Source organism: Cherax quadricarinatus, chromosome 20 (genome assembly GCF_038502225.1).
Source record: "Cherax quadricarinatus isolate ZL_2023a chromosome 20, ASM3850222v1, whole genome shotgun sequence".
In the NCBI taxonomy this organism is placed as follows: domain Eukaryota; kingdom Metazoa; phylum Arthropoda; class Malacostraca; order Decapoda; family Parastacidae; genus Cherax; species Cherax quadricarinatus.
The window spans coordinates 43744980-43757630 of NC_091311.1; the positions used below are offsets into that span (position 1 = coordinate 43744980).

The 12651-nt window shown below is 41.1% G+C and overlaps 1 protein-coding gene across 3 annotated transcripts in view; it reads left to right on the top strand.

Moving 5' to 3' along the window:
* Positions 1-1556: 1556 nt before the first annotated feature.
* The window catches only part of LOC128703879 (vesicle trafficking 1), an 85060-nt gene continuing 73965 nt past the window's right edge, over positions 1557-12651 (top strand). For 2 of the 3 annotated variants that reach the window (XM_070087024.1, XM_070087023.1), the window contains exons 1-2: positions 1558-1723; positions 3816-3919. In XM_070087024.1, the coding sequence (XP_069943125.1) occupies positions 1612-1723; positions 3816-3919 (216 nt within the window). In that variant the 5' untranslated portion in view covers positions 1558-1611. Of the gene's footprint in view, positions 1724-3815; positions 3920-12651 lie in introns of all 3 variants that reach the window. The other variant, XM_070087025.1, reaches the window with a different exon arrangement.

Sequence of the window (12651 nt, forward strand, 5' to 3'; positions counted from 1 at the left end):
ATTACCAACAGACCCCTGGCAGTCTTCAAGCTGGCACTGGACAAGCACCTAAAGTCAGTTCCTGATCAGCCGGGCTGTGGCTCGTACGTTGGTTTGCGTGCAGCCAGCAGCAACAGCCTGGTTGATCAGGCGCTGATCCACCAGGAGGCCTGGTCACAGACCGGGCCGCGGGGGCGTTGACCCCCGAAACTCTCTCCAGGTAAACTCCAGGTAATATATATATATATATATATATATATATATATATATATACATATATATATATATATATATATATATATATATATATATATATGTATAAATATATATATATATTATATATTATCACACCGGCCGATTCCCACCAAGACAGGGTGGCCCGAAAAAGAAAAACTTTCACCATCATTCAATCCATCACTGTCTTGCCAGAAGGGTGCTTTACACTACAGTTTTTAAACTGCAACATTAACACCCCTCCTTCAGAGTGCAGGCACTGTACTTCCCATCTCCAGGACTCAAGTCCGGCCTGCCGGTTTCCCTGAACCCCTTCATAAATGTTACTTTGCTCACACTCCAGCAGCACGTCAAGTATTAAAAACCATTTGTCTCCATTCACTCCTATCAAACACGCTCACGCGTGGAGAGAGTTCCGGGGGTCAACGCCCCCGCGGCCCGGTCTGTGACAAGGCCTCCTGGTGGATCAGAACCTGATCAACCAGGCTGTTACTGCTGGCTGCATGCAAACCAACGTACGAGCCACAGCCCGGCTGGCCAGGAACCGACTTTAGGTGCTTGTCCAGTGCCAGCTTGAAGACTGCCAGGGGTCTATTGGTAATCCCCCTTATGTATGCTGGGAGGCAGTTGAACAGTCTCGGGCCCCTGACACTTTTGTATGGTCTCTTAACGTGCTAGTGACACCCCTGCTTTTCATTGGGGGGATGTTGCATCGTCTGCCAAGTCTTTTGCTTTCGTAGTGAGTGATTTTTGTGTGCAAGTTGGGTACTAGTCCCTCTAGGATTTTCCAGGTGTATATAATCATGTATCTCTCCCGCCTGCGTTCCAGGGAGTACAGGTTCAGGAACCTCAAGCGCTCCCAGTAATTGAGGTGTTTTATCTCCGTTATGCGCGCCGTGAAAGTTCTCTGTACATTTTCTAGGTCAGCAATTTCACCTGCCTTGAAAGGTGCTGTTAGTGTGCAGCAATATTCCAGCCTAGATAGAACAAGTGACCTGAAGAGTGTCATCATGGGCTTGGCATCCCTAGTTTTGAAGGTTCTCATTATCCATCCTGTCATTTTTCTCACATGCGATTGATACAATGTTATGGTCTTTGAAGGTGAGATCCTCTGACATTACTCCCAGGTCTTTTACATTAGTTTTTCACTCTATTGTGTGGTTGGAATTTGATTTATAATCCGATATAGTTTTAATTTCCTCACGTTTTCCATATATAATATATTTATATTTATTTATTTATTTGTTTGCTTATTTATTTAGTTTTTTAATATAATACAGAGTTTTTTTTAACTAACATAAAGGTAAAATAAGAATGAGATAAGAGTGGAGGTGAGGTAATGAGTGTAGTGTTGCTGCTGCTGCTGCTGCTGCTGCTGCTGAGAGAAGAACAACAAACATGTCTACTGGCATCAAGCTTCCTCCCTGTCCTCCATCACTTAAGCCTCTACAACACTATATTAAGCTCGCTAATGACTATGACAAGAGGGAACCTGTCGTCTCATACTGGGGTGAGATTCTCATCATACTGGAGTATAATTCTCCTCATACCGGGGTGTGATTCTCGTCATATTGAAGTGTAATTATCATCATTATGGAATATAATTGTCATCATACTTGGGTGAGTCTCACCATACTGGAGTGTAATTATCATCGTACTGGAGTGTAATTCCCATCTTACTGGGGTATGATTCTCGTCATACTGGAGTATAATTCTCATCATACTGGGCTGTGATCCTCATACTGGCATATAATTCTCTTATTGGGGTGTGATTCTCATTATACTGGGCCGCGAGTCTCATCATACTGGGCTGCGAGCCTCGTTGTACTGGGCCGCGAGCCTCGTCGTACTGAGCCATGAGCCTCGTCGTACTTGGCTGCGAGCCTCGTTGTACTGGGCTGCGAGCCTCGTCGTACTGGGCTGCGAGCCTCGTCATACTGGACTGCGAGCCTTGTCGTACTGGGCCGCGAGCCTCGTCGTACTGGGCCGCGAGCCTTGTCGTACTGGGCCACGAGCCTCGTCGTACTGGGCCGCGAGCCTCGTCGTACTGGGCCGCGAGCCTCGTCGTACTGGGCCGCGAGCCTCGTCGTACTGGGCCGCGAGCCTCGTCGTACTGGGCCGCGAGCCTCGTCGTACTGGGCCGTGAGCCTCGTCGTACTGGGCCGCGAGCCTCGTCGTACTGGGCCGCGAGCCTTGTCGTACAGCAATACAATTCCCATCATACTCTGGTGTGATTCTCAACATGCTGGGGCAATTCGGATCACTTTTTTTGGGTTATCCTAGGTTCTCTACACATATGCTGATATGTATCATAATCTATGTAACTGTATTTGTGTATACCTGAATAAACTTACTTATACATTAGTAATGTCATAATGGGTCAAATCTCACATTATACTCTCTACCCATAATCTGCAGAAGGGTGTGTCTGGGGTGTCACACCATTCTCTCATTATTATGTGCAGGAATAGGCCAGGGATTGTGGGGGTGAGTGAGGATTGTAATGTGGGAATGTCCCAACCATTCTCTTCACCAGGGTTATGATCACTGTGAAAGGCTCTTAATCCTTCCTCACATCAAATCTGAATATGTACCTCCCATTCCTCAAGCACTGTGTAAACTCTACAGGTTTAGCTCTTCCCTGTGAACATAATAATGATGGCCTAATCATTTCTAGACGTGTGCCTTTCTAACATAGGATCACAACTTTCAAACGTGTTTGCTTTGATTGTGTTAGTTCTTGTGTGTGGTTACAAATTTCAGCACATTTCCCTATTCAAATTATGCAGCATGATCATAGCCTCCTCATTCTTTTGACTTTTTATAAAGTACAAGTTCAGTGTTTTGAACCTGCCTCTATCAGAACAGTTATTGACACAGAAGAGCAAGTCACAGTACTGTGGCTGGAACAAATGAGGAATAACCCTCACTTTGCAGAGGAAGGTTTAGACAACATTTTATTCTATCCTTGACCATTATGGAGTTTTGATACAGTGCATGGTTTTTCTCTATGCTTTTCCTGTGCACATACATCACAGTTCAGTGTTAGCATGCTTGGCTCTCATCTGAAAGGACTGAATTTCAATCCTGACTGAGGGCAAATGTTTTGACATGTACTGCCTTTGTTCAATAAATGGATACCCAGTGGTTAATCAACTTTTATGGGTTGCATCTCCTGGGAGGACCAAAGGACCCTAATGGAAATAAGCTCCATTGCTTGGCCTTCCTGGGTTACTCACCCTCCGAGGTTAATCTAAGTGCAGGCGGGTCCCGCTTATACAGCAGGTTAGGTTCTGGGATACTGCTGTAAAGCGAAAATCTCTGTAAAGTGAAATATAGCCTTTTTTCACTTTCAGGTGCACACAAGAGTCATATAACCTGTTAAAGTAAGTTTATTCTGGTATACACAATAAGTAGAAAAACTGCCAAGTGGTGCTATTCATGCAAATATATTGATTTGACTTTAAAAATAGACAAGACTTACTTGAGTAGACTAGGTTAAAAAGTAGGACTTGTCTAGTATGGACCTGAAAGTAATTTTTGAGTATGGCTTATACATAAATGTTTAATGATAACTCAAGATGCCTAAATTTTTTTTCCAGCACGACTTTATACATTACAGTCAGCCCTGAAACTAGATCGTAAGTCACCTGAAGCTCGAGCTCTCTTATCAGGACTGATGGATTACCTTGAAACCTTCAAGAAGGTAATTAGTTTTTATTTGTGTATAAGTTATTTGTTTATAAGCTATTTGTTTATAAGTATACAGTAGTCCCCCCCATATCTGTGGGGGATACATTCCAAGACCTACCATGGATAGTAGCAAATCCTATACCTTTGATAGTTTAATTGATAAAGTATGCACAATAAGTGGAGAATCAGCACTTTTTCACTGATGGTAAGTACTACACAGCTTCTCTTAATTAAGACTTTGAAGAACTGCCATTATAACTACTTTTTGTGCTTTGTGGTCATTAAGCCATGGTAAACAGCGGATAACTGAAAACCACAGAAACTGAATCCACGGTTATGGGTGTTCTACTTTATTTTGTTTATTTTTAGGTATGTCAATGATTTTCATGTATTGGTGAATGGTGTCCATGAAACCCTCTTCCAGTTTCAAAAATTTTATGCAACAAAATGATAACACATGAAAATGAAGTTTTCTGCATACTGTTGATGAACTAATGTGTACCTCTAGTGGCTCATAATACACTGAATCAGTATTCCAGTTCTTTCCATGTATTAGCCGATGTATCTGGTGTGACTTTTCTGATGCTATCATGAGTATTTTAATGTTGGCAACTAGTACAGTATCTGGAAAACAGTCCTTCACAAACCCCTTACAAGAAGCTTAAAGGTGTGCTACAAGGGAGTGTGGGGGACCATTTGATGTGGACATCATGAGATACTTCCAGGACAAATGTAGAAGCTTTAAGAAGAAACTCTTCAAGTATCTGCTAAGTACCAGATCAACCAGGCTGTGATGGATATGTGGATCAGGGGGCCACCAGTAGCAACAGCCTTGGCCAAGGGCCAGGCTCTGGAAGTTGGAAAACTCTCGAAACCCATCAAATCTAGCCTGGAGATGCATTGTATTGTTCTGAATCTTCAAACTAGGAGCATGTATAATTCTGTAGCATATTAGGGTACAGATTTTTCACAACAGGTAGCTCATGAAAGAAAAATGGGCCTTTTTACACTAACATGCATGAGTGCACACTAAACATTGAGCTATCATGTACGTGTTTGTGAGATTCATGTTGGATTTCAGACCCCCATATTTGCACTTTGTGCTAGTTAACTTCCAGACACTTAAAATGTGACTTCATCAGTGTATGAAATCTTGGATAATTGTCTGCCTCATCATTCAAGTCCAATGTGGAACATGCAACTTCATAATACTGAGATTTGTCATTAGGTTATAAGGGTCTGGACTAATTGTGCTGTGAAGAGTAGGGTTGACTTACAAAAATTAAGTGTGCTTTATGTAATTTTTTTTTATACAGTCTCCCACCTAGGCAGGGTGAAGAAAACTACAAAGTTCATCTTCTTCTTATATATAGTAATTTAAACAGGAGAAGGGGTTACTAGCCCCTTGTTCCTGGCATTTTAGTTGCCTCTTATGACATGCATGGCTTATGAAGGAAGGATTCTCCTTCACTTTCCCATGGATGTTTTTTTTTTTTATTAACACATCGGCAGTTTCCCATCAAGGTAGGGTGGCCAGAAAAGGAAAAATTCTCACCATCATTCACTCCAGTACTGTCTTGCCAGAGGTGCACTTAACTACAGTTATAAAACTGCAACATTAACACCCCTCCTTCAGGGTGCAGGCACTGTACTTCCCATCTCCAGGACTCTAGTTCAGCCTGCCTGTTTCCCTGAATCCCTTCATAAATATTACCCTGCTCACACTCCAACAGCACATCAAGTCCTAAAAGCCATTTGAATCCATTTGCTCCTATCTAACACGCTCATGCATGCTTGCTGGAAGTCCAAGCCCCTCGCACACAAAACCTCCTTTACCCCCTCCCTCCACCCTTTCCTAGGCCAACCTCTACCCCGCCTTCCCTCCCCTACAGATTTATACACTCTTAAAGTTATTCTATTTTGTTTCATCCTCTCTACATGTCTGAACCACCTCAGCTCTCTGGAAAATGGTTTTGGTAATCCCACACCTCTTCCTAATTTCCAAACTATGAATTCTCTGCATTATATTCACACCACACATGACCCTCAGACACGACATCTCCACTGCCTCCAGCCTTCTTCCTTGTTGCAACATTCACCACCTATGCTTCTCACCCACGTAAGAGCGTTGGTATAACTGTACTCTCATAAATTCCCCTCTTTGCTTCCATGGACAAAGTTCTTTGTTTCCACAGACTCCTCAGTGCACCACTCTCCTTTTTTCCCTCGTCAATTCTATGATTCACCTCATCTTTCATAGCCCCATCTGCTGACACTTCCACTCCTAAATATCTGTATACATTCACTTCCTCCATACTTTCTAGAATCTCATATCCAATCTTTTGTTACCTAATTGTTTTGTTATCCTCATCGCCTTACTCTTTCCCATATTCACTTTTTCCTTCTTTTACATATCTTACCAAACTCATCCACCAACCTCTGCAACTTCTCTTCAGAATCTCCCAAAAGCACAGTGTCATCAGCAAAGAGCAGCAGTGACAACTCCCACTTTGTTAGATTCTTTATCTTTTAACCCCACACCTCTTGCCAGCACCCGAGCATTCACTTCTCTTACAACTCCATCTATAAATATATTGAACAACCTTGGTATGTATGAAACATGTATGTATGAAACAAAGTATGTATGAAACATGTACCATTGAGGAAACCCAGAGGAAGATCAGATATAGAGAGCGTAGGAGATGGTACAGAAGAAGAAAACGGGTTATTGAACTGCTTAAAAACACACACATGCTACAACAGAGGAAAGATAGACTTAGCAGAGAGATCACTGAATTAGAGCAAAAACTTAGGATGTCATACCTCACAGAAGAAGTACAAAGGGAACAAAAGGCCATACAGGGTATTGCAAGAAACCCAAAATATTTCTATTCCTACGCAAAGTCCAGAATTAGACCACTACTGAGAGGAGACTCGTATACTGACGATGAACAGGAAATGAGTGAAATCCTAAAAGAACAGTATGAGTCGATGTTCAGCAACCCACTAAATGACAGCAAGGTAGAAAATGCAGAAATATTTTTCACTCCAGAAGAAGGCTGCACAGACCAACTAACTGACATTAGTACAAATCCCATAGATTTCGAAAAAGAAATGGAAAACATGCCCACTCACTCAGTACCTGGACCAGATTCATGGAATGCTCTATTTATAAAGAAGTGTAAAGTACCACTAGCACGAGCCCTCAGTATTCTTTGGAGAAAGAGCTTAGATCTAGGTGAAATACCGGAGGCCTTAACCCTTTGGGGGTTTCGGACGTACTAGTATGGCTTACGACCCAGGGTTTTTGGCGTACTAGTACACCTAAATTCTAGCGCCCTCAAATCTAGTGAGAGAAAGCTGGTACGCCTACATGTGAAAGAATGGGTCTGTGTGGTCAGCGTGCGCAGTATAAAAAAAATCCTGCAGCACACAGTGCGTAATGAGAAAACAAAAAAACTTTTACCGTGTTTTTGGATTAAAACAGCGACTTTGCACTGTATTTTCGTATTGTATTTATTGTTGTATTCTAGTTTTCTTGGTCTCATTTTATAGAATGGAAAACATATTACAGAAATTGAGGTGATTTTAACTGGTTTTACAATGAAAAGTACCTTGAAATTGAACTCAAAGTAGCAGAAATGTTCAATTTTTACCAAAGTTCAAAAGTAAACAAATCATGCCAAGCATCCAATACACGTCAACTGGTGAGTCTAATATTCGTTCACAAGTGCTCTGATATTATTTATACCATTTCTACACTAATGCAGTAGTCTGCATAACAGTAAATTTTCTATTTTTTGTTAGAATAAAAATTCAAAGTGGAAAGCCAAAGAAATATAAGAGGGGCCTGGGGATGTGACTAACGAACAGAGAACTTGTTATTTTAGTGCCAGGAATGTCTTTCTTGTTTATTCTGGACCCTATTTGGAAATTGGCATCTTTTGAAATTTGTGTGAAATTGGCAAAATTGCTAAATTCTGACTACTTATTGGATAGTTGAAATCGGTAAATGGGTGGTTTCTTGTACTCATTCGATAGAAAAGATGGAGTTCTAGCGAAATAGTTATGATTTTTGTCGACTAGTACACTGGAATTGGCCGAAAATAGGGCTCAAAGTGGGCAAAATCGCGGATGTGTAAACATCGTTGAGACTGCTAACTTCGCGAGAGCATAATTCCGTAAGTTTTCCATCAAATTTCATACTTTTGGTGTCATTATGATCGGGAAAAGATTCTCTATCTTTTCATAAGAAAAAATAATTTTTTTTTTTTTGAAATTTGGCCGACCCTGAGAACAAATCTCTGAGAGAAACTGCTGACTCCCAAAGGGTTAAAGAGTGCGAACATAGCTCCTTTACACAAGGGAGGCAGTAGAGCACTAGCTAAAAATTACAGACCAGTAGCCCTAACCTCTCACATCATAAAAATCTTTGAAAGAGTGATGAGACAGCAGGTTACAAATTTCATGGACCAGCACAGCCAACATAACCTGAACCAGCATGGTTTTAGAGCAGGACGATCATGTCTGCCACAGCTGCTGAACCATTATGACAGAATTACAGAGGCACTGGAAGACGACAAAAATGCAGATGTGATTTACGTACACAGATTTTGCAAAGGTGTTTGACAAATGCGATCATGGAGTGATAGCGCACAAAATGAAGGCCATGGGCATTACGGGGAAGGTAGGCAGATGGATTTTCAGTTTCCTAACACACAGAACACAAAAAGTAGTAGTGAACAGGGCAAGATCCAGCATCAGCGAGGTCTGAAGCTCAGTGCCCCAAGGCACTGTCCTGGCACCTCTGCTGTTCCTCATCCTCATAGCAGACATAGACAAAAACACCCGGCACACTTTTGTATCATTTGCAGATGACACTAAAATAAGCATGAAAGTCAGTACGGTAGAGGACACTGAAAAAGTACAGGAAGACATAAACAGGGTTTTCCAGTGGGCAGTGGAAAACAACATGACGTTCAATGGTGATAAGTTCCAGCTGCTTAGGTATGGAAAGAATGAAGAACTCAAAAGGAGCACTATATACAAAACTCAAGAGGGTCACCAAATAGAACGTAAGGAACACGTGAAAGACCTAGGAATAACTATGTCAGCGGACCTTTCTTTTAAAGACCATAACAAGACAAAGATCATGACAGCCAGGAAGATGACTGGGTGGGTATTGAGAACTTTCAAAAAAGGGAAACAATGTCGATGGTGACACCCTTCAAATCGCTAGTGCTCCCTCACTTAGAATATTGCTCAGTGCTGACGGCCCCGTTCAGGGCAGGAGAAATATCGGAGCTGGAACAAATAGAGATCATTTACGGCTCACATTGAGCCAGTAAAGCACCTAAACTACTGGGAACGCCTGCAAGTCTTGAACATGTGCTCATTGGAGCGGAGGAGAGGTAGGTACATGATAATAGTATATACCTGGAAGGTACTCGAGGGCTTGGTCCCAAATCTGCACACTGCCATAACAACATACTGGAGTGAGAGATATGGGAGGAAGTGTAAAATAAACCCAGTGAGGAGCAGGGGTGCAGTGGGGACAATAAGGGAACACTGTATCAACATCCAGGGTCCCAGACTTTTCAACATCTTACCAGAAGATATCAGAAACGCTGCTGGAACAAGTGTTGAAGCCTTCAAGAGGAAACTAGACAAGTATCTTCAGGTGCCAGATCAACCAGGCTGTGATGGATATGTGGGGCAGTGGGCCTGCAGCAGCAACAGCCTGGTTGACCAGGCGAGCACCAGACAAGTCTGGCCCATGGCCGGGCTCAGAGAGTAGATATACTCTCGAAATTCTTCAAAGGTATATCAAACTTATAAGGTATGGTGACATTACACATCCTTGTCTAAGGCCTACTTTTACTGGGAAATAATCTCCCTCTCTCCTACATACTCTAACCTGAGCCTCACTAACCTCGTAATAGCTCTTCACTGCTTTCAATAACCTACCTCCTGTTCTATATATTTGCAACATCTGCCACATTGCTCCCCTATCCACCCTGTTATATGCCTTTTCCAAATCCATAAGTGCCACGAAAACCTCTTTACCCTTATCTAAATACAGTGGACCCTCGACCAACAATATTAATCCGTTCCTGAGAGCTCATCGTTAATCGAAATTATCGTTAGTCGAGTTAATTTTCCCCATAAGAAATAATGGAAATCAAATTAATCCATGCAAGACACCCAAAAGTATTGAAAAAAAAAATTTACCACATGAAATATTAATTTTAATGCATACAAACTGAAGAAGACATGTATAATTACATGACACTTACCTTTATTGAAGATCTGGTGATGATTGATGGGATGGGAGGAGGGGAGAGTGTGGATGGTGTTAATGTTTAGAAGGGGAATCCCCTTCCATTAGGACTTGAGGTGTCAAGTCCTTTTCCGGGGTTACTTCCCTTCTTTTAATGCCACTAGGACCAGCTTGAGAGTCACTGGACCTCTGTCGCACAACATATCTGTCCATAGAGGCCTGTACCTCCCGTTCCTTTATGACATTCCTAAAGTGTTTCACAACATTGTCAGTGTCACAATTAAACACTTGTTCAGGTTTCAATTCTTCACTGTCTATGTACTCCTTGAATTCCTGCACATATTTTTCAGCTGATTTTTGGTCCAAACTGGCAGCCTCACCATGCCTTATCACACTATGTATGCCACTACGATTCTTAAATCTATCTAAAATCTGGAATTCATTACCTGTAAATATAAAAGAAACACTACCTGTTTATAAATTCAAGTCTCTTCTCAAAGATCACTTACTCACTCAAAACCAAATAAATACTGAATAACTGAACCTTATAAATTGTATATCCTATATGTTACTCACAATTATATCACACAGATGTTAAACCTAGGACCCAATCTAACTTTATTATTTTTTTAAATACACTACCTAACAGAATACTCCATTCGACTGAATGTACAGCAATGCAAGCAACCATATGACCTGTCTTTGTAATACTCATTTGTGCTTTATAGTTATCTGTTTACAATAATGTTTTATCACTGATTTCATCATTGCTTAGTTAATCTTAAGTTAATTTTAAGCCAGCCCGTAATGCTATGCATATAAGTGGCTTTGGCATGCTGCTCTTACCTGTATTTTTTTGTACCTCTGTATGTATGCTTAAATTACTAAATAAATAAATAAATAAATAAATAAGTAAATAAATAAACCAACCTTTGCTGGCCTTAAATTCACTCGCATCACCACTAGTTGCAGGCATTTTTCTAATTAAATCGTCATGCAGCTTCCTAGCCTTTTCACATATGATCGCTTGAGAGATGCTATCTCCTGCTATCTGTTTTTCGTTTATCCACACCAATAACAGTCTCTCAACATCTTCTATCACTTGCGATCTCAGTTTCGAAAACATAGTTGCACCTTTGGCAAGAACAGCTTCCTTGATTGCCGTTTTCTTGGCCACAATAGTAGCGATTGTTGATTGGGGTTTTGTGTACAACCTGGCCAGCTCGGAGACACGCACTCCACTTTCATACTTAGCAATAATCTCTTTCTTCATATCCATAGTAATTCTCACCCTTTTTGCTGTAGAGTTGGCACTAGAAGCTTTCTTGGGGCCCATGGTGACTTATTTTGCAGGTGCAGTCACTAAAAACGCTGTGATAATATGAAATGTTCCGATTGTGTGTTTGGATGGGACCGCGGTGGCTGGCTGGCTTGTAAACACTGGCCACAGGTGGACGCGTCTCAAACGGAATGAATCGTGTTGGTCAAATTTTTTTGCGCTAGTCGAGGCAAAATTTTTGCGTTAAAATGTATCGCTAGTCGGATTTAACGTTAGACGATGCCATCGTTGGTCGAGGGTCCACTGTACTGTTCACCTATGTGTTTCACTGTAAACACTTGATCTACACATCCCCTACCCTTCCTAAAGCCTCCTTGTTGATCTGCTATTCCTCTTTCTGTCATACTCTTAATTCTTTTAATAATAACTCTACCATACACTGTACCAGGTATACTCGACAGACTTATTCCCCTATAATTTTTGCACTCTTTTGTTCCCTTTGCCTTTATACAAAGGAACCATGCATGCTCTCTGCCAATCTCTAGGTACCTTACCCTCTTCCATTCATTTATTAAATAAAAGCACCAACCACTCCAAAACTATATCCCCACCTGCTTTTAACATTTCTATCTTTATCCCATCAATAGGTAAGTAATTATTCAGGTATGCACAAATACAGTTACATAGATTATCATACATAGCAGAATGTGTGTAGAGAACCTAGGATAACCCAAAAAAGTCAGAGTGACTTATTGCCATTGGGGTCCTTTTAATACCTTATTATTATACTATAAAAGAGATAATATCTTACTTTAATTTTATACAAAAGTATAATAATGAGCTATTTATATTTACATGTTTGTTAGCAAAAAAAATTCAAAAATCATTCTCCTTCCTTTGTCACTACATTCATTAGGCACCTGTTGACTCTTCTTGAACTGGTTCGTGTTATGACTGGCTTTGACATATACATTCAGTTTGTTCCATTCCTTTATTGCTGTGCAGTAAATGGTGTTTGAAGCCTGGCCAGTGACTGTGGGTACCACAAAGTTGTGCTCTCTTCCCCTAGTACTATGATTGCTTTGGCTTCCAGCCTTGACAAAATTGGCAGCAAGATATTCTGGACACTGTGAGCAATTTTATAAACTTTATTTAACCTCAGTTGTTTTACTCTGCCTTCAACATT